The sequence below is a fragment of the Oryctolagus cuniculus genome, chromosome 3 (assembly GCF_051225735.1).
Source record: "Oryctolagus cuniculus isolate XC-2025 breed Fujian yellow rabbit chromosome 3, ASM5122573v1, whole genome shotgun sequence".
NCBI classification, from domain to species: domain Eukaryota; kingdom Metazoa; phylum Chordata; class Mammalia; order Lagomorpha; family Leporidae; genus Oryctolagus; species Oryctolagus cuniculus.
The window spans coordinates 4077771-4105193 of NC_142869.1; the positions used below are offsets into that span (position 1 = coordinate 4077771).

At 59.0% G+C, this 27423-nt stretch overlaps 1 protein-coding gene across 21 annotated transcripts in view; it reads right to left on the minus strand.

The window, feature by feature from the left end:
* AGAP1 (ArfGAP with GTPase domain, ankyrin repeat and PH domain 1) overlaps window positions 1–27423 on the minus strand; it is a 514165-nt gene that overhangs the window by 133969 nt on the left and 352773 nt on the right. For 13 of the 21 annotated variants that reach the window (XM_070071493.2, XM_070071490.2, XM_070071488.2 and 10 more), the window contains one exon: window positions 19264–19422. The exons of the other annotated variants lie outside the window; for them this stretch is intronic. In XM_070071493.2, coding sequence (XP_069927594.2) covers window positions 19264–19422 — 159 coding nt within the window. The remainder of the gene's footprint in view (window positions 1–19263; window positions 19423–27423) is intronic. 21 annotated transcript variants of the gene reach the window in all.

Here is a 27423-nt window from a genome sequence, read left to right on the forward strand (position 1 = left end):
AATCCCAGGGCAAACATGCTCAAAAGCTTCTTCTTCCTCTTCTTTTTAAATCATAAAGAGCAGCCCATGGCCTGGTTTGCTTAACTGTCTCCCTTTCGCTCGGATGTTTTTCAAATTCTTGACCAGGAAAATCAACACCTCTGTGTGTCTGCAATAGTGGGAACGACTTCTGTAGGGCAGTGTTCACGATGCAGGCTCAAGAAAACGGGCATTGGGGCCAGCGCTGTGGCACAGCGGGTAAGGCCACCGCCTGCGGTGCTGGCATCCCTTATGGGCACCGGTTTGAGTCCCGGCTTCTCCACTTCTGATCTGATCAGCTCTCTGCTATGGCCTGGGAAAGCAGTAGAAGATGACCCAAGTCCTTGAGCCCCTGCACCCATGTGGGAGACCTGGAAGAAGCTCCTGGCTCCTGCTTCAGACTGGCACAGCTCCGGCCATTGCGGCCATCTGGGGAGTGAACCAGCAGATGGAAGACCCCTCTCTTTCTTCTCTGCCTCTTAAATAAATAAATAATCATGAAAGAAAGAAAGAGAGAGAGAGAGAAAGAAAGACAGACAGAAAGAAAGAGGGCATATAGGGCACATGGAAACGTGTGGCTGCACTGCACAGGGACGGCCTGGGCTCCCCCCGCCCCAGTGGCATGCCAGAGCCTGGGCCCACCATGGCCTGGGGACCCACAAACCGCCCGCCATTCTGCATGCCAGCGTCTCCCCCACCTTCTCCTGATGAAGAAGCTCCAGGAGCACACAGCAGAGGCACAGGGAGGAAGCAGAAAACCAGGCAGGACAAGGGCTCTGCACACACAGAGCCCCGTGGCAGGGGCCAGGCCACTGAGCACAGAGTTCACATTCCCGGCCTGGCCCCAGCCGTGTGGCCCTGGGCTCCACCTCTCACTTAACCTCAACTCCTGCACGGGTGAGACAGGGAACGTGGCTCCAAGAACACTGCTCTCTTCCCCACCTGGGCTGATGGCAGCTGCACCCTCCGCGCCCATCCGAGAGGACACTGCACGCTCCACACTGTATGCTCAGTGGTACAACACAGATGGCCAGGGAAGTGGCTGGGTGGACGACTCACTGTGATGCCAGCAGTGGACAGCACTTGTCACACTGAGCTCTTGTCACAGTGAGGGGGACGCCCTCTCGAGGGCTGACCAAGACCACTGTGCGCAGTACAGGCAAGCACAGTAGCGAGGAGTCTAGGCGGGGTCAGGGGGTCATTGCATACTGTGGTCACCTGCCCGGGGGTGAGCCAGATTCTGCAAACAATATCCACGCACCATGGTTAAGGAACCACACACTTTCCATACAGAACTGTGACACACACACACACACACCCCACAGAGGCCAAAAGACGAGAGACGTTCAAGGGGGAACGTCTGGCCACTGTCACAGAAGATCAGATGCGCCACAGCTGACGCTGGGCACTGCACAGAGTGGCGACAGCCAGGGCCCTGAGCCTGCGTGTGGAACCCTTCTCAGCCCCACCCGAGCTTCCTTCCAGACACGGCACCCCTCTGCGCCTTTTGTGTGCTGTGGTCTGGCTCCGCGCATCGCAGGGGCCCTCTGACTTATTTTTTATGTACGTCTCGTGTATGGTCATCGCCCAGCACAGCCTAAGTGCTCAGTAGCGAGAGTCTGTCAGAGGGGTCACAGCAGGGAAAGCCGCTGCCTGCAGTGCCGCCGTTCCATGTTGGCACCAGTTCAAGTCCCAGCTGCTCCACTTCCCATCTAGCTCCTCGCTAACTTGCCTGGGAAAGTAGTGGAAGGTGGCCCATGTGCTTGGGCCCCTGCACTCAAGTGGGAGACCCAGAAGAAGCTCCTGGCTCCTGGCTTCAGCCTGGCCCAGCCCTGGCTGTGGCAGCCATTTAGGGAGTAAGCCAGCGGATGGAAGACCTCTCTCTTTTTCTGTAACACTGCCTTTCAAATAAATTAGAAACCTTAAAAAAAAAAGTTTGTCAAAAAAGGAATGTGCCCAAACAAGACCATCATGATATAAAGGAAACGTCTGACTTGGAGTTGAGTCTTCTGATGCTGGGTGGAAAACATCATTAAACCTTCTTTTCCATGGGGCATCACACATGACCTTCTGTTTTTGTCTGCAGCCAACTGTGGAAAACATCAGGGTGTTTTCCTGGGACGAAACCTGATGCTTGTTTGCAAACTCTGCTGCGGTGGCTGCAGATTCCCCCTTACCGTGGGACAGGAGTGTGAAAATGGACCCCTGTGGTCCCGAGCTGTTGCTGATGGTGGTGGCCACAGCCAGCGAGGCCTGTGGCTGCGCCACAGTGCTGCGTGCCTCAGACCCAAACCTCTGCAGAGAGAGGCCCCCGTCCTTCCACCACGGCTGGGCTCTCACTGCCACTGCACCCAAGGGGATGCAGGTGCCTGAGTGGGACTGCTTCGCTCCCCAAGCCCCCAGGTCACACGGAGGCCCTGCAGTCCCCATGGGTCATGCACCCCTGGAAGCCCGGGCAGAAGCCCCCAGAGGGGACTGGAGGGCAGGTGGCAGCCACGCAGGACACCAGGAAGGCGGAGCTGGGCGTTCGCACAATCACGACCTTGACAACACACACGGGCAGAGCCTGTGACACCACGCGGTGACCTGGTGCGCGGCTCCAAACGCAGAGGCTACGCAGCAGGAGGCACTGTTTCAGGCGGCAACCCCCGGCAGAGCAAAACACAACGAGATCACGTGTTTAGACGACAACGTGCACACCGTGAAAATCTGATGGACAAATCCAACCCCGCCCTACAGCGCTACAGGCTGACGTGTGGACACAGCGCTCCCATGCATCTGCCTAAATCTGCGCCAGCAGCTGCCTTGAGTACTTGTTTCATACCTGCGTAGCCTTCTGACCACATAAACACTTTTGATGAACATCAGGAAAACAGCCCCCAAATGTCAGTGAGAAGATGTCTCATGACATTGAAAGCAAAACAAGCGTGAGGGGCTGGCAGCATTGTGACACAGCAGGTTAAGCCACCACTGGCCACACTGGCAGCCCCAAGAGCATCAGTTCAAGTCCCGGCTGCTCCACTTCTGAGCCAGCTCCCTGCAAATGTACTTGGGAAACCAGTGGAAGGTGGCCCAAGTCCTTGGGCACCTGCCACCTACACGGGGGACCAGAATGGAATTCCAACCTCTTGGCTTTAGTCTGGCCCAGCTCTTAGTGTAGTAAACCAGTAAGAGGAAGATCTTTCTCTCTAACTATGTTTTTCAAATAAATAAATAAATCTTAAAAAAAAAAACCAAACAAACAAGAGATGGCTTCTACAACAGCCACCGTAAAAGAGAATACTTCTGTCTCTGGATGTTCTAGAATTTTGCTAACTTGTTGCTAAAGACCACTCACTGCAATGCACTTTCTACGCGGTCCCGAGGCTGGAGGGTCTCTAACTTCCTCTGCCCATCAGCCCACTCTGGTCTCCGACTGGAGGGTCTCTAACTTCCTCTGCCCATCAGCCCACTCTGGTCTCTGATTGGAGGGTCTCTAACTTCCAGCCCACTCTGGTCTCTGACTGGAGGGTCTCTAACTTCCTCTGTCCATCAGCCCACTCTGGTCTCTGATTGGAGGGTCTCTAACTTCCTCTGCGCATCAGCCAACTCTGGTCTCTGATCGGTGCAGCTGAGTGCTGTGACAGCCCCTTTCTTTGGATAAAGAAGGGGAAACACTCAGAGCCCCTGTGTGCTGGATCCTGGGGTCCACTGGTGGGGTATGAACAAGAAACCGAGGCTAGCAGCCGTCCATTTTGACTACATGACTAAACAAGTGTATCTGACATGATCACCAAAGTGTGGCAGACAGGACAGAGGGCTCCCCGAGCCAGACGGCCAAGGGGGCGATGAGGATGGGCCCCTTGCTTTCATCGAAACTCGCAGCTACGACTTCTTCTTGCAAAGGGGATGGCAGAGGCCTGCATTTGTCCAGCTCTAAACCCTGCAGGTACAGACACTGCCCAGGGCGGGAAGAGTTGGGAAGCTGGGGTGATGGGGACGCATCTGAAGCCCTGGAATCCCACGGTGTCAGAGACAGGAAATGGCCTGTTTTGTAACTGGTGCAAACATCGTGGGTGCCGAGGATGGGGCCTTCAGAGACAGCGTTGAAGGGCACGCAGGCGAGCTTCCACGCAAGAGGCAGTCCGTCCCACTTGTGCTGCCTCCTGGCCTACTGATTCACAAGCACTCCCTGCAACCTCAATCCCACCCTGAAACCACTTTCCAAAATGACAAGAAGACCAAAGTGCAAAGGGATGCTCACAACGGCGACTGCTCAAACTCCGGGCGAGGAGAAGCCCCTTCGAAAACCTGCCCCATTCCTTGGTGCGCTGTGGTACCGAAGCCCAGGCCGACCACGTCGCGGTCAGCAAGCGCGCTTGGGCAAAGTCTGCCCCAGGACGGATGGCTCCCACTCGCCCGGGAAGTTGACAGGCGCCGTGCTGGGGAGAGCTGCCCCACCAGGGCCTCTGCAGGAAGGAGACGCCATGAGTGATATCTCCATTCAGAAGCAGAGATCAAAGAGCATCTCATTTCCCCAGCGCTCCATTTAAGGTACAGCCTTTAAAAATAATTCAGGGATATTGGCCAAATGTGTCTTCCTTATTTTGTCTTTCCCGCAAAAATGAGAAATCACTTGGCGTGTGAAAAAGCTCTGGAAGTAATGACGATGTTTAAAATCCAGGGCTAAAGTTACTTCTGGCGAAGGGCGATGAATAATTCAGCACTGGTCTCAGAGCCGACTCCATCTGTGCCGCCGAAGTTTACCGTACTTCCTCCTGGCACTGTCCTGAGTTTGGGCAAAAAAGCTCTTTATTAATTAAAAAGGAAATTGAGTTGTTTGGACGTCCCACGTTGGAGCTGCTGAGTGCATACAGCGTTTTCCTTTTTACTACGCTGAAGATTTTGTCAACCTAGCTCAGATACTGCAGCTGCTCCTTGGGGGGGGGGGGGGCGGCTTTAAAGTCAAATGAAAGCTAAGACCACGCTCCAAGCACAGGAACTCACATTCTGCTGCTTTCCCTGGAGCAGAGCCCGGACAGAAGGGCCAAGGGTGCAGCAGGGCAGGGGGCTCGCTGGAGCCAGGCCTGAGCCGGCCCTGGTTCCTCTTCCCCACAGCTGCCTCCCATCGCTTGGGGGACTGGTTGCAGCCCCCAGCCCGGAGGAGGGGACCCGCTCAGCCCCCGCCCCAAGGCAAGACCTCGCTTTTCCTCTCCTCCAGTTCTGCGGGCTTCCTACCACCTGCAGCTCCCTCGGGCACACGTGCGGCTCGCTGAAGTCTCCACATGGCCCAGGCCAGGGCTGGCTGTTCCTGCTGCTGCCCACCTGGGGGTCTCCCAGCTCAGGGTCCCCACAGAATCGGGGGTGGGGGACATCAGGCTGTCTCTGCAGAAGGGGCAACTGGGATTCTGCTGCTAATTTGCGAGACCCAGCAGAACACGGAAAAAGGAAGAGGCCGATATTAGTGATAAGAGCACAGGGCTCACAGCTTAACACGCAAGATGGGCGCAAAACTCGGCCGCGCTAGGCACGTGCCGAGTGGCTCCCCAGGGGCCTTCCTCAGAGGTGCTCAGCTGGGGGAGGACAACAGGATGCAGGCAGGGGCCAGTGCAGGTGGTAGGTGGAGCGCGGCATGATGAGAGCACACAGGGACGTGGCCGGGAAGGGCTGTGGGTGCCCTCCTGACAGACTCAACCTTGATCCATGTTTCCGGCAGAACTCCCATGTGACACCACAGACCCACCCACAACGGCCGTGGCGCCTCTGGCACATGGCAAACACAAGCCTGTTTGCTCAGCCCTAGCTCCCCTGACCAAGGGTGAAGGGGGCCCATAGCACCACCCCCACCAACTCCGTGCGGACGGTCAAACGAAATGCACTCAAGCCACCCAACCTAATCAACCCCCAAGTCGAGATTCGGCCCGCTGGGGACATGGCACCCCTGCCCAGAACATGGTCTGCTTTACCACGACCTCACCACGACCCCCCACATGGGTACAGGGACCCAGGCGTCCTGACTGCTGTGAGCCAGCGGTCTCTGCCTCTCAAATCAATCAATCAATCAATCAATCTCTAAAAAACAGTTTGGGGTAGGACTAAGTTTTTTAAGAAGCTTAAAGCGTACCTGCACTTTTCATTTTTATAAAATACAATGTTTTGTTATTAGGGGGAAATCAAAAAATGGTATTTAAAAAAATGGCCGAATGAAGCGGTGCTTCCTCCCCTTGCTGAGAGCGAGCCGGCGGCCTTCCGACGGCAGGCGTAAGGCCTGTACCCGGCACCGACGCCGTCTGGTTTGCTGCCAGGACTTCTGCACCGGTACGTGCACGAGCTAGGCCTCTAAGAACAGAACCGTCTTCACAATGAGAAATTAAGCATCACTGACTGTGGGGGAAGCTGAATCGGGAGAGGCCTAGAGGAGACTTCCAGGGCCTGCCTCGAATTTGAAAACCTGACTTTAAGTTTCAAATCCCTGGTGGCAAACACCCCAGCCCCAGGGCGCGTCTGCCTAAGGATCATCAAGGTGGTACAGTAGGAGTGGCTAAGAGCCTTTTGCATCACAACACCCCACCCCTTGCCCGCATCGCTCATCTGCTCTGTACCTCAGCTACATATACACCTCCCTTTTACAATACAGTGAGAGCCTGCTCCCACTGGGCTTCACACCACGCCTGACTGTCCCCGGGGTTGGGGAAGGCTGAGTGGCGGGTGGCGCACTTGCCCTCCTCGGTCAAGGCAAGCTGCGGGCAGCCTGCCTAATTCTCCGGCGGTGGCGAGGAACAGTCACCAGTCACCACAACTAACACAATTCTGGGAAGATTATGTAAAAAAATGATTAAAAAAAAAAAAAAAGTTCCTGGCCCAAGCATTTGCATGGGCAGGATGTGGTGGCCAGCACTGGGGTTTGCCAGGCTGCCAGCATCCCCTACAGCTTGCAGAAAGCCTGGTGTTGGCCCGGCAAGGAGCCACACGTGGGCTGCTTCAGGTGGCAGCAGCTGTGACAGGTGTTCCAGAACGTGTGGCTGGCATGACGGCACCGTGGCCTCACCCCCCACCCAGGGCTCACTGCGCCCCCCCGCTGTCCTCTGAGTGATGGGGGCATGATGTGCCCCCAGCCTGGGATTCCCGCAGCCCCCAGGGAAGGCAGCCTGACAGTGGACACCACGCGGTGCTTGTGGGCACGGCGCCCTGGACCTTCTCAGGGTAAAGGAGAGCGACAGCCGGATGCGTGAGGCGGGAGGGGCTGTTTGGGGACAAAGACGCCGTTTCCCTCCTTCCACACGAACGCAGCGCTTGACGTGAACCGGAGGAAGGGGAGCGCAGCTTAGGAGCCGGCTCTGCAGGGCTGGGACGCGGACGCCGAGCTGGGGAGGACACAGAGTAGTTCCGTGTTCCTGCTCTCTGCGGGACACGCTGTGGAGGCCGCACGTTTCTCTCCGCCACAGACCACAGGCACAGTGCCCGCCCGGGAAGTAACGGCCGTGGGTGCTCCTGGGACAGAGCGGGGCCCAGGGCGGAGCAGGGCTCCTGAACGAGGACCAGGGGTGAGGGTGAGGGATGACCAGGGGTGAGCCGAGGGACGGACTTAGCCGTGACCCTGAGCCCCTCCCGTCCTGGACTTAAGCGTGATCGCCGTCGCTTTCCAGTACGTAAGCGCGCAATCTTAGAGATTCTGAGATGTACAGACACACTGCCCTGCAAGTGTACTAAGAGTTTTAAGATCCCACAGCAGAAATAATGTAGCAATTAAAACCGCATTTATAACTAAATATGTTTAAAATGCTTCTTCACATAAAAGAGTAAAATTTTAAGCCATTTAGAATAACCATCTGCTTCTGCGTGATATAAAATTTTTAGTATCATTGTGTAATTAATATTAATATCACTTTCTGTTAAATCTGTCAGATAATAAAGCAAAGACGTACAGTAAAATACGTTCGCTGAGAGAAGTTCACCAATGCAAACCCCAAGTTCCCTACAAACAGGGACGGCGACAGCACACAGGATGACCCTGGCCCATCACGGACAGCTGTTAACCGTATGTCCGTCTGTCCGTCTGTCCCCTAACCACCTCAGATCACACAGCTCGTCCCCAGCGCTCACTTGCACACTGGCTTTTGTTCTTGATACGCTTTCGCTCTGTAAAAGTTCTTAACTCTCCAGCTTTGTGTGTATCCTCAGATTCTATATCGGGAAGCAAGGGCGGACTGAAAAAGATCTGGTCCATCTAACAGTTGGCAAAGTCTGCAGGGAGAGAGTATGATCAAAGTTTCTTTCGTATTTTAACAAAGATCTATTTATTTATTTGAAAGTCAGAGAGAGAGAGATCAATCTTTTATCCACTGGTTCACTCCCCAGATGGCTGCAACAGCCAGAGAACGGGGCCAGGCCGAAACCAGGAACTTCTTCCACATCTCCCACTTGGATGACAGGGGCCTAAGCACTTGGGCCATTTTCCGCTACCCTTCCCGGGCCATTAGCAGGGAGCTGGATGGGAAGTGGAGCAGCCAGGACTTGCATCGGCGCCCATATGGGATGCTGTTTTACCTGCTACGCTATACTGCTGCCCCCGATCAAAGTTTCTTAAGCTACAGGACTACCAGGTTGAGGAACCGCACGGGACTACTTTCCTGGCCGCAAAGTGGCAGGAACCATGACAAACAGGCCTGCAGTGTTGACAAACTCCAGGAGATCCAAGGTTCTGCAGTTGCAAACACAAATCCTCACTGGCAGTGTCCCTTCCAGTTAGAGAAGCCGCCCACACACTGACCAGCCCCTTCCCACTGCACGCCCACCCGAAATCTGATGTGGGTGTAGCCGAGCACGCGTTCTGTCTTAAAAAAAAATCAGCACCCCAGAAAGGGAGTTCTGCAGCTGAACACGGAGGAACTCCACAACGATAAAATCCTATACAACGTCGTGAGCTCGAGCCTGCGTTGAACTTCTAAGTTAACACCAGACTGCTGCACTGAGATCAGAAGTGCCTAAACACTGGGGCCGAACGGCCGAGGAGGGGAACGAGGCACTCAAGGGAGGCTCCGTGGGGCCCCGAAGCTCTGGGGTGTGGGGTCAGGTGCCCGCACTGGCCACTTCGCCCCCTCCCAGCGCCCTCTGCTGGCTGGCTGTACATCAGCCCTCCCAGACCCCTCTGTTGCCCTAGGCTCAATGCAGGGTAGCAGGATCCAACCCTCTCCCCTGCACGTGCGCCCCACGTGGCCCTGCTGCCCAACCATGAAGCTCTGTGGACCCCACGCACGGCTCAGCCACTGCACGCGGCCTTCCCCTCGGCCTACTCTGCTCGATGTGTCCGTCTTCTCCGCCTGCCTGGGGGTAGCTCATGATGAAGTGCTTGCTGTGTGTCCCCGCGACCCACGTGTGGACGGACGGGCGACAACGTGCCTGCAAAGCCTCGGCTGCCCGTCACCCACGCTCTCCCCACTTGACACGCTGCATCTCAACTTGTTCACTTACTGACTGGCTGTCTCGTCTCCTCCTGGCCCGTGAGGCCCTGGGAATTCACTGGGATCCCTGCCCCTCCCAGGCCAGTGGGCAGCACGCGATCAGTGGTCAACAAACACTGGGGGACGTGGGGTGTGGGGGTCTCAGTCTCTGCTGTGGAGCCGATCCCTGCTTAACCCCGCACTGGGTTTGCTCACGACTTACTCGGGGGCTGCGGTGGTCTGAGCTGGGAAACTCGGTTTTACTCTGACTACTCCTGGCCTGGGATGGCCACTGCTTCCTGCTGGCTTCCTGCTGGTGCGGTCCACGCTGGGGTCACCGTGCTGGCTCTGCACAAGGGGCACGCGCTCTGTTAAGGAACAGTTTTCAAAGCCAGACACACAGTGTTGACGCTAAGACGCTCCATGCTAAAAATCTAAGAACTCACAAGAACTCACAGGAAACCGGAAGAGGCCTTGGAACAACAGTCTCCCCCGCGTCACCACATGGCCCGTTCTTATTTGGGGACACTCTAGTGCCTACGCATGGGTGCTCAACACCACCTCAGCAGGCACTAAGCCGCAGCTCTGGCGCCTAAAGAACACGGGAGAAGAACCAGGCCTTGAAGCTCCGGTCCGGCCGCGGTTGCACTCTTGTAGGAGAAGATCCAAGAACAGGTGAGGAGTGCCAGGATGGCAGCCCCACAGGGCGGCGCAGCAGGGCACGGTGTGCACACAGGGAGCTGAGAAGGGAGCCCGGGGGAGGGGTGCAGGGAGGGCGCAGAGCCCTGACTGATGCGGCGACTCGGGCCAGGGCTCGGCAGAGCGGCCGGAGGTGGATAGAGAAATGGGGCCGGGCCAGCTGGGGCCCTGTCGGCTGGAAACAGAGCATCAGGAAGATGTCTGTGCGTGGTGGGAAGTCCCGAGCGCCGGCGCAGGCTGGTTTTCCGGATGGGTTTGGCAGCTGGGAGGAGATGCTGGGGAAGCAAGAACAGCGGGAGGAGACGCGGCAGTGGTCTCCAGGACGCAGGACCGGGCAGGCGGAGCAGGGTGGACGCACGCCTGGCTCCTCTTCTTGGGAGTCCCGAGCAGCGAGCCCATCCCGGGGGCTGACTCTGTGAGCGGCAGCTGCGGGCGACCGTGTTTACGGCCGGGAGTGAGACGGCAGCAGAGACGCCCAGGATACCATCTGGAGCGCTGCTCTGAGCAGATCAGCCAGACTGCCACCTGTCGGGCCTGCCCTAGGGACCAGGGGACAGAGGCCTGGCAGGGGACAGCCAGGAGACCCCAGAGAGGAGCGGCTTCAAGCAAGCGGGGCGGGCCGTGTGGCTCTCTCTGCTGAGAAGAGACAGCCAAGGGAAGCAGCAGGTACCACGGGGTGTGCCGGTGGCGGGGTGCAGAGCCATGCCCCTGGGGGGCTGGGATTGGGGCGCCAGGAACAGGCCGCAGAGCAAGTGGCGATGAGCATCGGGAAAGCCTGCGGAGGGGTCGGAAGCTGCAGAGGCCCGCAGCCAAGGTGGGAGATGTCCGAGCAGGCAGCCGTGCTGAGGGGGTGGTCCAGAGCGCGGCACCAGGGGGAGGGGGAGGGATGGATCGCAAGGGCAGGGAGCGCTGTCTCTGGACAGGTGCAGTGGGGCAGGCTCGGCAGCTCTGGACGTGAGGACAAGCGAGCCGCTTCCCCTACTTCTCCCTGAAGCCATGGAAGGCGGTAGACGGCAGAGAAGGCAGCAGCCAACGGTCACTCTGCAACACACTTCACACCGTGTTCCCTTACGCTACTCTGTCCAAACTATCCTTCCTCCAACCTCTAGCTCTGGGGCCCCGCTGTGAGGATTTTCCCAGCGGGGGGCAGATCTCTCAGCTCGTGAGCAGCCTTCACGCTCACAACCACGGCCCTCTCCAAGGGTGGTTTAAATCCACAGAGTACGTTCCAGTGCTGGATCCTGTCCTAGGCCTTAGGAATCAGACCTCAGGCCCCAGTGCTCTCTGACATCCTCACACCACGGCCTCGCACACAGGGCAGCCAGACACGTGGAGCGGTACTGGCGAGGTCGCCCTCGGCCGCCGCTTCCTCGTCTGAAACGGGGGCTGGGCAGTCCTACTATCCCCTGCCCCTGAGCCCGGCAAGTGGCGAGTTTCCAGTGAATGCCACCGAGGGACACTGCTGAGCTGGCCACGCTCCACGTCCTGTGCCTCGGTGGTGGTGGGGGAGCCTGCTGCGAGCGCGCTGTGGACCACCAGCCAGTGCCTGGACTGACCGCGGTGACTCTCTCCAATGAGGCCGCTCTTCTGCCTGGGGAGGGGGCCCAGGACCAGGGTCTGCACGTCTAGGTCACTGCTGATGCTCGGGCCATGCTGTAGGGGGCACTTGGCAGCCTGCTGGGCCCTGGCACGGCCCCTCCCTCTCCAGGCTGACAGCCAAATGGCCAGGGGTTGGGGGGGGGGGAGGCTGGGGCAGGAGATGACAAAGTTGCCCCTGGTTGAGAACCACTGCTTGGGACGAGCACGCTGGGGCCCAGTGGGGCTGCGAGTCTCGGCAGCAGCACCCTTTGCTACCACGGGTTTCAAACCGTCTCTAGATTTTTGCCTGGCGGCGAAGGGAGGATCAGTGGCCGCAGGCAGGAAACCCACTGCTTCCCGCTCTGATCACAAGAGCCGCCTCTGCCCATCCTCTGCCTGGCCCGGGTCAGCAGCCACTGCTGGAAATAGCTGCCTGCAAGCAGCCAAGGAGACAAAGTACAAAGTTACAGCGTTCTGATCCCGAGGAAAAAAAAAAACGCACCTTTCCCCCCCTGTGGCCGGCTACCCCGGGAAGCTTCTGCTTTCTCTCGGCCACATGCAGAGAGAGGGAAGCAGGCTCCGAGCAGAGAAGGGAGCCGGGGTCGTCCTTTTAATTAGGCCGGCCAGCCTGGGGAGCAGAGAGACCCCCGGCGGCTGGGGCGGGGAGTGGCCAGCTTTGAGAGATGAGAGCCTGGGGCCCCGGCGGGGAAGAATTGGTAAAGGCAACTCGGGGTCCCTGAGTCTGTATTATCTAGTGTGCTCCCCTAAAAAAGCAAGCGCCGTAAAAAGACAAATAATCTTTATGACACGATGTTTGATGCTGAGCGTCCCTCGTTCCTTTGAAGAAACAGCAAGGGGCAGGGGTGGCGGGAGACAGACAGCTTTAGAATCAGAACGAGCCGGCTCGAAGCTTCTGCCGATTGTCCGGAGCGTGGTGGCAGTCTCGCGGCCCCTGGGAACCTCAGTTAGCGGTGGGGAGAACCATTGTCCGGGAACGGGCACTGAACTGAAGCCCGGGGCAGCAGAGGCAGTGGACCCTGCCTTCTCCTCCTCCCGGGGAACTAAAACCTCCCTTCAGCCCCCGGGGGGGTCAGACTGGTGGGGGCCCACTATCACCACCTGCTGGTCACGTGCAGAAATTGTCGGTATAACGTCCGCAGAGTGAAGGAGGACACTCAAGTTCTGGCCTGATGTCCCTGGGAAGAAAAGCAAGGAGGCGCAGCACGGACCAAATCTGCAACTCACATCTCTAACCACCGCCACCAAAGCAGCCTTGCAAAGAATCTCTGCGGTGGCAACGAGAATGTCAGGTTAGACAAAAACTCCAGCACTTCCAATTCAGCGCTGGCTGCCTGGTAGCCACGGACCCCGTAGGAAGACACGTGTGATTCAACGGTTAGAAGGGAACAGGGACAAACAGACACCGCGAGAGCACAGGCGCGCACACACAGATGTGAGGCCCACCTGCCCGGGGAGGCTGAGCCGGGGCGACACTCCAGGGTCGCGGGAAGAAACGCAGCATTAACCACCGCGGCCAGGCCGCGTGGCAGAAGACAAACTGCGGGACCGAAGCAATCGGGGGAAGGGGTGGAGCCATCATAACACCCTGACAGCCAGGGGGCGGGCCTGTGTGTGCTGCTCCAGAGGCAGCCAGGGCCCTGAGCCAAGGCTGGGACCCGGGGCAGACAGCGGGGCGGGGGCGCGAGGGGACGGCCAGGCTCGCCCAGTTGCTCAGGCGAGGCGGGCAAACGCGCAGGGTCCCCGGCGACGGCCTTGGCTCGCAGCGCAGACGCATCTTTCCCAGGGGTGAGACATGACAACCCAGTCGGCCCCGCCCCGCCAGCCAGCGCCTCTTCCCCCACTCGCACACGGGGTCCCTGCAGCCCAGGCTACCGCTAACTCACGGCTAACTCCTCGAGGAAAGATTACCTGCAGAGAAAATGATTAATAATCAAAGGAATGTATAGGCTTCCGATAAGATTCGAGAAAACCCTCGGCCAATAGTTGTTGCAGAGATAATTGTTCTGAATCTGTCAATACGGCAAAGCTGCCCCTCCATTGACTGCAGACACCGATTGCTTTCTCCCAGGATTACAGGTCGGGGCTCACGGGCTCAGGGCTGCCGTTACGGTGACAAACAGTTTAAGCCACAACAGGATCTGACACGGAGATCAATTCCGCCTCCATAAAGAATCCACACAAGAGGTTCCAGGATGGGGATTTACAGCCGCCAGTTTTTATTCTCTCTAGCTGCAAAAATTACTTCTGTCAAACACTTAGGAGGGTGAGAAAAGATGTAAAAAAAATTAATTTTTCATGTACTACTGGAACAGCCTTTCTCAGTGCAGACGCTCAAGATGAATATGTCCCTGCGTTTAAAAAATTACACGGAGCAGCATGTGGTAGTTGGTCCGGGGGGGATCCAGTCCTCCGAGCGGCTCGCGAGCCGGCAGACGGCAATTTCAAAGCCTGGACGGAGCTGTCTGCATTTCCTCTAAGGGCAAACGCGGGGTCTCATGTTAGCAATGCCAAATTATATTAGACATTTAATTTTAAACCTCGGGTCCTTGATGTAAAACCTCACCACGGTCACAGCCACGAAGCGGAGGCTGGCAGGGGTGGGGAGATCCATTTCGCGGGTCCGATTCTTTGCTTCTGCCCAGCACTGAACCCGCAGCTGCTGTTTTGTATTCTGCCCCCTGCAGCTCAGGAGCAGAAACCTGGGGTGCCAAGAGGGGAAGACTTGGGCCAAGTTCTCTGCAGCCAGAGTCTCCCGTAGGGGTGGGTGAGACGGGGCGGGGGCAGACAAAGATTAAATCCCAGTGTTGCTGTTGGTGTCACGTTCTCCAAGGGGGTGGGCCTGTTTGCCGGCGCAGGGGTCTCTGGGCTCAAAGGCTGCAGAGTTCCCCCCATGCCCTGCCTCTGGCCCAAATTAAGCTCTCCTGGGTCCAAAGCCCAAACCAGAGACTGGGGGGCAGAGAAAACAGGACCTTCCAAAGGGGCGGGGCTTATATCAACTGCAACATAAAAAGAAGCAGGGTGACAGGCAGTCCTCAGTCCAGGGAATGCCGAGGCCAAAGGCAGGGTCACGAAATCCATTCTTGAAGCCACCCGTGAGACTCCGTACATACCCTGGTGTTCACTAAAAATCGCCGGGGCCTGGCCACTCCACGGATCACCCACGCAGGCAGGGGGCGTGTCCGGCAGGTGTGGGTGGAGCCTGGGGTGCTGCACGTTACGGGTTCCCAGAGGCAGTCGGCCGCCACGGGGAAGCAGGGCCGTGGGTCCTCAGGCTTCAGCAAGCAACAGCCTCCCGGGGACGGCTTGTTCGCGCCCAGGCTGCTGGTGCCTGAGTTCCGGATTCGCTAAGTCCAGAGTGGGGCCCGAGAGCTTGCATTTCCAAGCAGCCGCCCCACACGGCTGCTGCGGCTGCGGGTCCCAGAGGCAGTGACGCAAGGCTGGGACCCGGAATCAGACTCTGGGTTTGGATCCTGGCCCTTGTGAGGACGCTGACTTGGGACGCAGCCTCCCCATCTGACAACGGCGCCAGTAGCAGCTCCCGGAGTGTCAAAGCGGGGCACGCACACGGCGCCCTCCGCAAAGATCAGCTCTCGGATCCAGAAAGCAAGGCATCAAGGAAGATCCCGCCAAGTGTGGGAATCGTCCCGCACCGTCCTGCCGCCTTCCCGAATCGCTGCCTTTCAACGTGAGCTCCCAGCCTCAGAACCGGCAGCTCATTAGCCGGCGGCCGGGGCCTCTCCGGGCTCCTCTCTTCCCTCGTGGCTCCTCATTGTGCTGCACCCGACCAAGACCTTTCACTTCGCGGTGGCTCCTCGGCTGCTCTGCCTTCCCTTCTCCTCCTCTCCCAGCCTTTGTCCAAATTGCCCCAATGCTTATAATAACTTCCTCCTGCTGTTTCGCGCGCGCGCTCACACACACACACACACACACACACACACACACTCCATCTCGTTCTTCGAGCACTGCTCAAGTTTGGTTCTCCTTGGGAAGATTTCCCTGATTAACTCTTTATCAGTCCTCCAACGACCTGCACAGCCCAGCCCCGGGGTTCCCAGCGCCGCCCGGCCCTGTGCCGCAGCAGCCGACACCCAGGCGCACACACCCCCGTGTTTCTCGTCTCCTGTGTCAAAGCTTGAGCCTTGTGATCAGGGAGCAGACCGGTCCTTAGCAGACACCCAAGTGCGTTAACGTCTAAGAAATTGCTTTGCCAACTGGAAACAGCATTCATGCGCTGGCGACCTGGGTCCTGTGCACATAGGCACGTCCAGGCCCACGCGTGGGTGGAGACTTCCAACCAGACCAAGGGGCTGCAAAGAACGGAGTCTCATGATCTGGGTGCATGGAAGTGTCTACCGCACACGCGTGTAACCAAGCAGAGAGAGCTGTTAGGGGGAGGGAAAGTCATGTAGAAAATCTTTTATCAGAGAGAGAGAGAGAGAGAGAGAACCGTGTAAAAAGGAAGCCACGTACAGAATGCATCTCGATTTCTGTGCTCCTGCAACGCCTTTCCTACGCGGGCAGGCGTCTGGCCTCTAGCGGCGAGGATGCGCTAGGACGCCTGCAGCCCACACAGGAGTGCGTGCGTGCATTCCTGGCTCCTGCTCCCAGCTTCCTGCGGATGTAGACCCGGGGTCGCAGCAGTGATGGCGCAAGTACCGGGTTCCCTCCACTGCCGTGGGAGCCCGGCCCGAGTTCCCAGCTCTGGGCCAAGGCCCCCGAGGCACGGGTGGTGCCGGCATTCGGAGGGTGAACCGAGGAATGGGGGATCTCCACTGGCTTCTTTCTCTCATCTCTGCTTCTCAGATACCTAACTATATCTGACTGTGTGTGTGTGTGTGCAACTGAAACACACCCTCACACACACATCCTGGGGGGAGGCTGAGATCTAAGTGACGGCCTCTCTCAGGCACTTGCTCTTTAATCCCCAGATGCCACTCCTGCAGCAGACAAGGAGCAGCAGCCAAACGCTGTCCCTCTGCTCAGAGCCCTGATGTCACCCGAGGAGGAGCTGCTCGGCAAGGCAGGGCCCTGGCTGCGTCTACACAACAGGCCCTGGGGGGCCTGCTTGCAGCCCCACACCGCTGCAGCGTGGCGGCTATGGGAGGTCGCCCCCACGGGGAGGCGGTAGAACAGAAGGCATCGCGGACAGACGGGGCCTTGAATGACGGAATCGAGTACGTGAGCTACCTGCTCCACCTAACGAGAGCCACCAGGGTGGAGATGCAGACACTCGGTGATGTAAGACGCGTGTCCCCTGTGCGGCGCCTGACGACTATGCCAGCGTGGGGGCGCCCAGGGGTCCCCTGTGTGGCGCCTGACGACTATGCCAGCGTGGGGGCGCCCAGGGGTCCCCTGTGCGGCGCCTGACGACTATGCCAGCGTGGGGGCGCCCAGGGGTCCCCTGTGTGGCGCCTGACGACTATGCCAGCGTGGGGGCGCCCAGGGGTCCCCTGTGCGGCGCCTGACGACTATGCCAGCGTGGGGGGTGCCCAGGGGTCCCCTGTGTGGTACCTGACGACTATGCCAGCGTGGGGGCGCCCAGGGGTCCCCTGTGTGGCGCCTGACGACTATGCCAGCGTGGGGGCGCCCAGGGGTCCCCTGTGTGGTGCCTGACGACTATGCCAGCGTGGGGGCGCCCAGCGGTCCCCTGTGCAAGACCTGACGACTATGCCAGTGTGGGGGCGCCCAGGGGTCCCCTGTGTGGTGCCTGACGACTATGCCAGCGTGGGGGCGCCCAGGGGTCCCCTGTGTGGTGCCTGATGACTATGCCAACGTGGGGGCTCCCAGGGGTCCCCTGTGCAAGACCTGACGACTATGCCAGCGAGGGGGCACCCAGGGGTCCCCTGTGCGAGACCTGACGACTATGCCAGCGTGGGGTGCCCAGCGGTCCCCTGTGCAGCTCCTGACTATGCCAGCATGGGGGGCACCCAGGGGTCCCCTGTGCAGCGCCTGACAACTATGCCAGCGTGGGGGCTCCCAGGGGTCCCCCGTGCAGCTCCTGACTATGCCAGCGTGGAGGCGCCCAGGGGTCTCCTGTGCGGTACCTGACGACTATGCCAGCGTGGGGGGTGCCCAGGGGTCCCCTGTGTGGTACCTGACGACTATGCCAGCGTGGAGGTGCCCAGGGGTCTCCTGTGCGGCGCCTGACGACTATGCCAGTGTGGGGGGTGCCCAGGGGTCCCCTGTGTGGTACCTGACGACTATGCCAGCGTGGGGGCTCCCAGGGGTCCCCTGTGCGGCGCCTGACGACTATGCCAGCGTGGGGGCGCCCAGGGGTCCCCTGTGTGGTACCTGACGACTATGCCAGCGTGGGGGCGCCCAGGGGTCCCCTGTGTGGTACCTACGACTATGCCAGCGTGGGGGCTCCCAGGGGTCCCCTGTGCGGCGCCTGACGACTATGCCAGCGTGGGGGCGCCCAGGGGTCCCCTGTGTGGTACCTGACGACTATGCCAGCGTGGGGGCACCCAGGGGTCCCCTGTGCGGCGCCTGACGACTATGCCAGCGTGGGGGCGCCCAGGGGCTGGTGGAGCAGGGGGAGGGGCTGTGCTCACGCCCTGAACCTCCTCCTGCAGGTGCCCGAGGAGAGGCAGAAGGCCCTGAGGTCCTTGCAGAGCCCAAATGAAGGGAGCTGGGGTGGGAAGTGGGCGTGGCTGGGCCTGGGTACAGCAAGGCTGCGTGTGTCCACGCTCCAGGGCCAAGGCACCCTCTGACCCCGCCCCTCCCCGCCATGCCCATGCAGACAGGGTCCACGTGGACCCGCGTGCCGGGGGTGCCATGTAATCAGAAATAGGGACGGGGTTTCCCCAAGCTCACGTCCCTGCTGCAGCCGCTGTGGGGTCTTCGGGGAAGGCCTGACGTGGGATCTTTTAATTAGAACAAATTACGCTAAAATCACTCTGAAACCCTGTCTCACAGATTACGTGCAAGAGTGGGCGAACGTGGCTACCGTGCCACAGGCAAAGCACACTGCAGCCTCCCACACGGAGCCAGGAGAGGTTCTGGGGGCACAGCTGGCCCCCAAGAAGGGGGCGTTCCTCAAGGGAGTCGAGGACTGGGGATTACAGAGGGACCCCCGCCCTACAATCCAATCCCATCCAGCCTCCCAACGAGGTGAGCCGACCCTAAAGGCTGAGAACAGAGTAGGGGAGGCCACGCTGTGCAGGGCTTCAAACCTGACTTTTTTTCTCAGCTCTGCCACCTCCCTTTCCTTTCAACTGGCCCTGGGTAAAGCCACTTGCCCTGTCTGTGGCCTCAGTTTCCAAATCTGTCAAATGGGGCTGGGGCTGGTGGTGGTGTGAACATGTACTCCTTGCACCCAAGAGGAACAGATGAGGTGACACGGTGGGACGGCCTGGCAAGGACAGCACGCTCCGCAAGGGATGGGCGCGACGTGCACGTGCCCTGCCGCGGGGACCGGCCTGGGCGCCACACTCACGTGGGGCGTGGACAGCTCAGACAGCACATCCTGCCGCCAGCTCGCAAGAGGGCCCTGGAGTGGCCGCGGTCCGTGGGGCTGTGCCCCTCTTACCACTGCTGATGGCCGAGTTGGCAATGACCGTAGCCTCGCTCCACTGGTCGGCACTGGAGACGGAGTAGGAGCGCTGGTGCATGCCGTCGGGCCGGCTGTTGAAGGAGACCAGGCTGATGCCGCTCGCCAGCTGAGACCCCGGCGCACTAGAGACATTCCCTAGGAATAAACAAGTTGGGTGAACACCACGGCGGACTGCAGGCTGCAGAAGCCGGCTCCACGCAGTCCTGAGAGCTGCACGCCGGCCCGCAACGTCCCTGAGCACCTGCCTACGCGGCCCAGGGCCAGGACCTGGGAGGGCACAGCGGCTGGCGCACGGCAAAGCGACGGCAAGGAAGCTGGCCCTTCCGACTGTGCGCAGGCGATCCTGCAGAGACGCGTGGCCAGCTGCAACCTGTGGGTCGCGCGGAGGTGAAGACAAAATGACGGGTCAGCTAGCATCAGGCAGGCCCCTCTGGTGGGCGCTGGGGAGCCCACACGTCCGGGGCAACCGAAAACGCTTGCCACCTCACGGTGCAGCCACACTTTACGATCTACACAAATCAACACAGAAACGCAGGCCGCGCACCAGGTAAGTCTGCCTTTAACCTTGAACGGACCCAGCAGAGGAACAACCTGAGCAGCTTTCTCGCGGCGATGAAAAACGATTCCGTTGTGTACTTAATGATTTGAGTCAGTTGCTCAACATCACGGTGAATTATTATCCGGCCACGCCAATTGCAGACTCAAAAACATAACGAAGTGCCTTTCTCGGCGGCTCCGCCAGGCCCACCTCGCTGCCGTGGACCGAGTCTGCTGGCTCCGGGGGCGGATCCCCAGAGGTTCAGGGTTGTTTTAAACTTTCCTCTGACAGTTGCCGTTCCAGACCAACTACGCTCTCAGCTGTTTCTCACACGAGGCTCTAATGGTACAAGATCTTAAACACACAGCCTACATCAGTGGTTGCCAAGCCTGCCCGATGACCAAATTTCCTAAGGAGCTTTTAAAAAACCAGAAACTTCGAAATACAGAAAGACTGTGATGCGTGGGGGCTGGGAAAGCACTCGGCTGACCAAGGCCGCGGCTGGGGGAGGAACCAGAGCGAGCGTGGCGCGATCCCGTGCGGCACAAGGCAGGCGCAAATTCAGTCAGAGAGGGGCAGCAGGCGAGCGCCCAGCGAGGACCAGGTGCAGCAGGTGAGGGGCGTGTGCTCTGAACACGGACGCGCTCCTTTAACTGGGACGCTTCGGATGCCAGGAGGAGTCCGGTCCTAAGCAGCCTGCCTGCCCGCAGACAAGAGCCAGGAACATACCCAAGGAAGGGAAGAAAACTGGCCAGGGACCTCCCTCGGACCCACAGCCGCAGCACTGCCGGGGAGTGAGGCAGAAACGCAGAGTCCCAGGCCCACCCAGCACGTGCCTGTAAGATCCCCAGGCAATTTGTGCGGAAAAACCGGCACGCGAGACGTAACCGGAACCAAAGCGCCTGAGCAGCCGCCCACGGCTGTCAGAGGCGCCTGGCGGGAGGGCCCCGGGCTGCGGCCGGAGTCCCAGGGCTGCACCCTCTGTCTTCTCCTCTAGGACCCCCCCACCTCATATCTGGGAGCTCAGCTTTAGGACCTGGGTGTGCCCCAAACCCTGGGAAGGCAGGGAACCACCCTGAGCCCCAAATGACAGTCCCTCCTCGGGGTCAGCGAGGGGAACACACGAGCTCCTCCTGGGATTCCCCCCACGCCACCCCCGGGGCCACTCCGGTGCTGAACTCTGGCACCAAGGTACTCGGACCCATGGCCGCGGTGTCCCCTGGGGAGTGGGCCCCCCCCCGCTGCCCTGTAGCTGGGGCTCCGCCTGCAGCCTGTGTCCGCTGGGTCCCTGTGCATCCCTTTTCTGCCCACTCCCCTCTGGGCGGGCACCTGTGTCCAGCACCTTCTGGCTTCTCCTGGGCTCAACCAATGGCGAGCAGAGCAGGGGTAGGAAGGCGGTGGGAGAGGGAGCTCACGCGCTTACTCCTGGGCCCTCCGTGGGCGTCACCTGGGGCTGGCTGCGCCTCTCTGCTGGGGGCTTGCTCTGGCCTCGCTCTGGTTCCTCAGCCCTCTGGGCCTGCAGGTGGTCCTAGCACCGCTCCTGCCAGTCCCGGGGTCTGCGGTGCGCCCTGGGCCCGCAGGTGGTCCTAGCACCGCTCCTGCCAGTCCCGGGGTCTGCGGTGCGCCCTGGGCCCGCAGGTGGTCCTAGCACCGCTCCTGCCAGTCCCGGGGTCTGCGGTGCGCCCTGGGCCCGCAGGTGGTCCTAGCACCGCTCCTGCCAGTCCCGGGGTGTGCGATGTGCCCTGGGCTTCTCCCCACTGGGGCCCACACAACCCCCTTTCAGAGCTGAATTCAGGGAGAGGCGCCTCCCCAGGCAGCTCCTGGGCTTCCTGGCCTGACCCCGTCCTGGCCCAAGACTTCCTGGCTGACAGAGGCTCGGGCCACGGCTGATGAGTTTATGGAAAAAGGAAAGGGGGGACAGTGAGAACTCCATGTGGGCAGGGCGAGACAAGTCACCGTGCGGAGCCCACCCCCACACACCCCCACACCAGGCACCCGGGCCCGTCCTGCCTGCGGGGGGACTGTCCTGTGCTCAGATGCCAAGGCCCACAGGGTCCAAACACCTGCAAAACTGAGATGCCCTGCCCTGTGCCCGTCCGTCCGACACCTCACTCGCAGTGCCACCTCCCGTGCGCATTCTCTCCAGAGTGGTGCTCCGAGGACAACCAGTCTAGAGGCCTCCTGGAACTACTTCCTTAGGTTATCTCAGTGCCTCTGTCACAGCCTTTCATAGCACAACTCCAGCAGTAAGCGTCCACATGCCGGAAAGACCCCCATCGGCCTGCGGTCCAGACGGCGCGCACACAGGATGTCCAGGCGGAGACCAAAGGTGGCGTTGCTGCAAATGGACTGGGGAGACGCCCACAAGGGGACACGCTATGGGCAGGTGGCGGGATGGCGCTGCTGGCCCAACGGTCTTCCGGTTTCTAGCTGTTTGTCAAGTAAAACTTCAAGCCCAGTGCACTGGGATACTGGTGGCCCAGGTACAGCCCTTTCTCAAAATATCCACGAGACGATTCCCCATTGCAGACACAAAAACAATTCTGACTTTCTTGTGAGTATATCGCTTTTTTAATATCCGAGGATACTTCAAAACGTCCATGGAAAATGCAGGTAAGAGCTAACGCAGGCAGGCTCTGGGTCCAGGAGGGCTGGGTTCGAGTCCTGGTTCCGCTCCCGACTCCAGCTTCCTGCTGACGGGCGCTCTGGCAGGCAGCAGGTGAGGGCTCTAATACTTGAGTCCCTGCCGCCCACGTGGAAGACCTGGCCTGAGTTCCCGGCTCCTGGCTTTGGCCCTGCCCAGCCTGCGTCACTGTGGGAATCTGGGCGAGTTCTATCTTCTGCCTCTCAAATAAAGAACAAAACCACCGTATTTTCCGTGACCTTTCTGAAGGCTCCTTGTATACTCCTACCACTCTGTTTTTCATCTGCTAACTACTTTCTGTAAGGACCAAAAACTAAGAAAAAAAATTGTGAAGGGCAAGAAATATTCCTTCTGCCCCAAATTTGCAATGCCTGGATCCCAAAACAGGTGTTTGCCTTCATTTGTGAAGGCAACAAGACACACATTTTAACTCGGAGGCAGACCTGTGGTCCACAGTCAGGGCCCCGTGGGGCGGCCACTGTGGCTTCGCGGGCCCGTGAGGCGTCTCGGCCCAAGTGAGAGTGGACCCGGCCAGAGGCCACACTTTCTACTCTGAGTCTATCAGCCAGAGGCAGCAGCGGCCGCCAGGTGTTGAGCGAACGCCTTCAGGAAGCGCGCACAGCGCCAGTTTCCGCTGCTTTACCCACACACATCAACCAAAGCTCACGTGCAGTCCTGCTTCTGCTGCCGCACGAGTGTCACCGAGCGGCCTTGGACCGCGACCTTGCTTGCAGTTTTTGTGAGCAGGCATCCAGCGGTGTCTGCTCTGTGGTGCCCCTCGGGAGGTCTCAACACTTGAAAACACCTTGATGCTGCGTCTGAAATCACTTGGCGCTCTCTCGCAAAGCACTGAGAGGGCGGCATCTTTCACTGAACGGTAATTCATTCCATGTGGATGAGCTGTTAATTAGGGCTCACGATCTGGAGTTCGCACTCATGAAACAAGTGGGCGACTTTATCCGACGTTCCGAGACACGAGGAGCTCGACATCCAGACCACGGGAGGTGCGAGCGTGCCTAACCACGGACCCAACCACAGAGCCAAACACCGGCTCGGCCAGCCTGAAGGGCCTCGCGCTGCTCCAAGCAGCCTGCCTGGGCGGGCAGAGCCCTCCTTGCCCGTCCTTCAGGCCCAAGAGCTGGGGAGCTGACACCTACAGCCTCAACAGTCCATGAGGACACCTAGCGCTGGTGCTGCTGTATCAAGTTCTTAGGCCTAAAGCTGGTGGCTGCAAGACCACCCCTGACCTCTTGCCACCCAGCCATCCGAAGAACGAGATGGCTCATGGCACGCAGCATTGTGGCCCGGGGGTAAGCACACACTTGCAACACTGGCATCCTGCATCAGAGCCCGGTTCAAGGCTCAGCTCCACCACTTCTTTTTTTATTATTATTATTATTATTATTTCTGACAGGCAGAGTGGATAGTGAGAGAGAGAAACAGAGAAAGGTCTTCCTTTGCCGTTGGTTCACCCTCCAATGGCCGTGCTGATCCGATGGCAGGAGCTAGGTACTTATCCTGGTCCCCCATGGGGTGCAGGGCCCAAGCACTTGGGCCATCCTCCACTGCACTCCCTGGCCACAGCAGAGAGCTGGCCTGGAAGAGGGGCAACCGGGACAGAATCCGTCGCCCTGACCGGGACTAGAACCTGGTGTGCCGGTGCCGCAAGGCGGAGGATTAGCCTAGTGAGCCGCGGCGCCGGCCTAGCTCCACCACTTCTGATCCAGCTCCCTGCTAATGCGCCTGGGAAAGCAGTGGGAGACGGTCCAAGTGCTTGGATCCCTGCCACCCAGGTGAGAGGCCTGCATGGAGGTCCAGGCTCCTGGCTTCTGGGGTCGTCTGGAGAGTGAACCAGCAGATGCGAAGTCTCGTGCTTGTTATTTCCTCTGTTGCTCTGCCCTTCACATAAATCAATCAATCCGTACAAAGGAGTCCCTGGTCACAGGCGCCAAGGGGACACCTGCCTCCCTCAGGGATGAGCACAGCCCGTGGCCTTGGGAGGGCAGGTACTTCCCATCTTGTGCCTTTCCCGCTCCCTCCCTCTCTGCGGCCTACTGGCACATCCCTGTGCCCACTGCGGGCACATGTGTCCAGTGCGCGTGGGCAAGGACACCCCCTATCCTGCCTTGTCTCTGCAGGGACACGCACACAGTGAACAGACTTGGGTGGCAGGGACAGTGAAGGGGTGGGCCTGTCAAAGCTAGTGCCCGAGGTCGCCCATGCTTGCTTGCACCCCGTTGTAAAAGGCTGGGGTCCTGCAGCCCAGGGCTCTCCTCCTGTAACGTAAGCCGAGGTGTGTGCTGGGGACCCCACTCTAACGGCACACGACGGACAGTGCTAATGTCCTGGCAGCCACAGTCATCAGGTCCCATCCCGACCCAGGAGTCTTGCCACACAAGCCAGTGGGGCAGGCTGGCTTGCTCGCTCAAAAGTGGCACAACCAGGCCCTGCCCCGTGCCTGCCAGCTCCTTGGATCACTGCATGGAGCCCCAGCTGTTCTGTCCTTAGGGAACCTGCAGTGCAGCCCAGGGAGACAGCCGACAGGCGCACAGGTGGCCCAAATGCAAGGCAGAGCAACACAAGAGCCGAAAGGAAGCAGGACGGGCAGGCAGAGCACCTTGGGGAAGGCATGGGAAAGACCCACGACGCCGCGGATCCATTTCAACTCTGGCTTCAGACCCAGCTTGTTCCAGAAGGGAGGGGAGAGGGGACAGATACCACCTTACGCTGTCCCAGGACAACCTCAGCCGCTCAGGAACTCATCAGACGGAAAGCTTTCATAAAACATTTCAAACCCCAACGCACTCTTCTCCCTCCAGGCTCCTCTTCTCATCTCACGTCCCGCCAGGCTGAAATCACAGGTGTGCATGAACGCACAGCACTACAACCAACGGCCTCGTCCTGGAGATGACCCCCGGTGCACCGCGGGACGTCCACGCCACACAGAAGGTGGCGCAAAGGAAGTTAAGTGCAAGGGACCCAGCTGTCAGGCGCCCGTTCCGCAGGCAGGAACAGCGGGGAGACTCACTCGAGAATGGGAAATCAGATGCTGGCCACTCCCGCTTGGGGAGAGGGGGCAGCGGCAGGGCCCCGGGGGTCTGGCTCCTGCTGCCTCTCGATGGCAGTGCTGGTCACCTGTGACCTCACTAGGACTCAGGACTCTGCCATCGGCACGTGCACCAGAAGCCTTCAAAACATTTGTGCAAAATGAAATTTTGAAAAATGAGTTTATTTTGGTTTGCACGTTTGAAATCCGTGCAACACATTCCCATACACTTTGACCCTTCCTATGGAGAGATGCGTCTCTGGCTTTTCTGGCACCAAAATAAACTTATATTTTTTAACTCCATTTTCCATGGAACTTTTCAAAGTCCCCTTGTTTGCCCCTTCGATGAAATTTTCCTCTGAAGAGCTGACAACATGATGTCCTTTGAATGGGTTGACATCCGGCCAGGAAGCGTCAAAGACAGAATTGGGCTGGGCAAAGAAACAGAGTGACCGGTGGAAGTGTGGAGGGTGGCCTTCCCCGCTCAGTGGGGCGGCCACACAAGGACGTACCGGGTGCCTGCCCTGGGGTCTTCCCTCCAATAGCAGAACTAATGTCAGGGTTTGAGTACCTGGCCCTTCCTGAACTCAGGGAGCGCTTCCTGGGAGACCCCGGCCCGGATCAGCGGGCGTCCGGATGGACGCGGGGCGGGGGGCACCACCATGCCAATCTGTGCTGCCTGTTAACTCCTCGACGTGCACATGCACGCGCTCACTGGGCCACCTTGCGGAGCCCTCGCTGCCGTTTGTCGAAAGCGCCGGATCCCTTGCAGAGAGTCATCGCAGCCCCACTTCCCTCCCTGAAGTGTGCGAGTTGATCTGAAAAAGGTACTTACCTCCGCCATGTGCTATTTTGCTTTACGCAATTTGCATTTCAAAATGAAAACGGCGTTTCTGTCTGAATGAGTGTCAGTATGTTGCCTGAACTGATCTCAGATGACCATGAATAGATGATGGTTTTCTATTGAACAAGAACGCTCGCATCCAGCAAGTGACATCAAAGGCAGAATCCCCGCTTTTAAGCTACAGGATTATTACATTAAAAATAGACAGCTCTGGTTTTTAAAAATTGCTCTCTGAAATGATGGCTTTTCATAGCGTTCAAATAAAGATTCGTCAACAATCAGTCCTTTAAAACACAGAATTCTTGTTCTCGGCACCTGCCAGTGTAGGTCTGTCGGTACCAAGACGACTTACTTCCATCAGAGGCCTTAGCTAGGAAAACGGCACCCGGTCCAGGACGAGTTAAGTAAGAGAGAAGGACTGCAGGAGACGTGGAGCGAGGGAGGCGATGACGAGAGAGAGAGAGCACCCTGGAGTGCTCCACACCACTGGGAGGGGGACTCTGAGCACCCAACCACAGGCACTCGCATTTTGCAACTGTGTAACAAACCAGGGGCAAAGGAGAGCCTGACTCACAGGAACTCCTCCTCCCGCTCTGGGGGCCTCCCCCTTAGGAACATCTCAGGACTGCGACCTCAGGTCCAGGCCCACTCGCACCACGGTCCTGTGGTGCAAAAATCTCGCCTTGCCACCAGCCCCCGGCTGCCCCGGGCACGGGTGGGACAGCCGGGCTCCCTGGACTCACAGCTGCATGCTGGGGGCCGTTCGAGTGGTCACATCTCTTCCAAGACACCAGGCCTTCGCCATCTGTTCGTCCTCTAATTACGAACCCAAAAAGAATGGAATGCACAGCACCACCATAAAAAGTGAGGTGCACATGATTAAAGTGCCTGGGAGCGGGGCGTTCGCTCCAGTATTTGCATTGGAAATCTGCCCTCCCCCTGGCAACCGGAATTTCAGGCCACGGGGATGTTTTCAAGGACACACACCGAGGATCCTTTCTTAAAGACGCAGCAGCCAGGGCCCTGTTTGGGGGGGTGGGGGTGCAAATCCCCACACCCGCTCC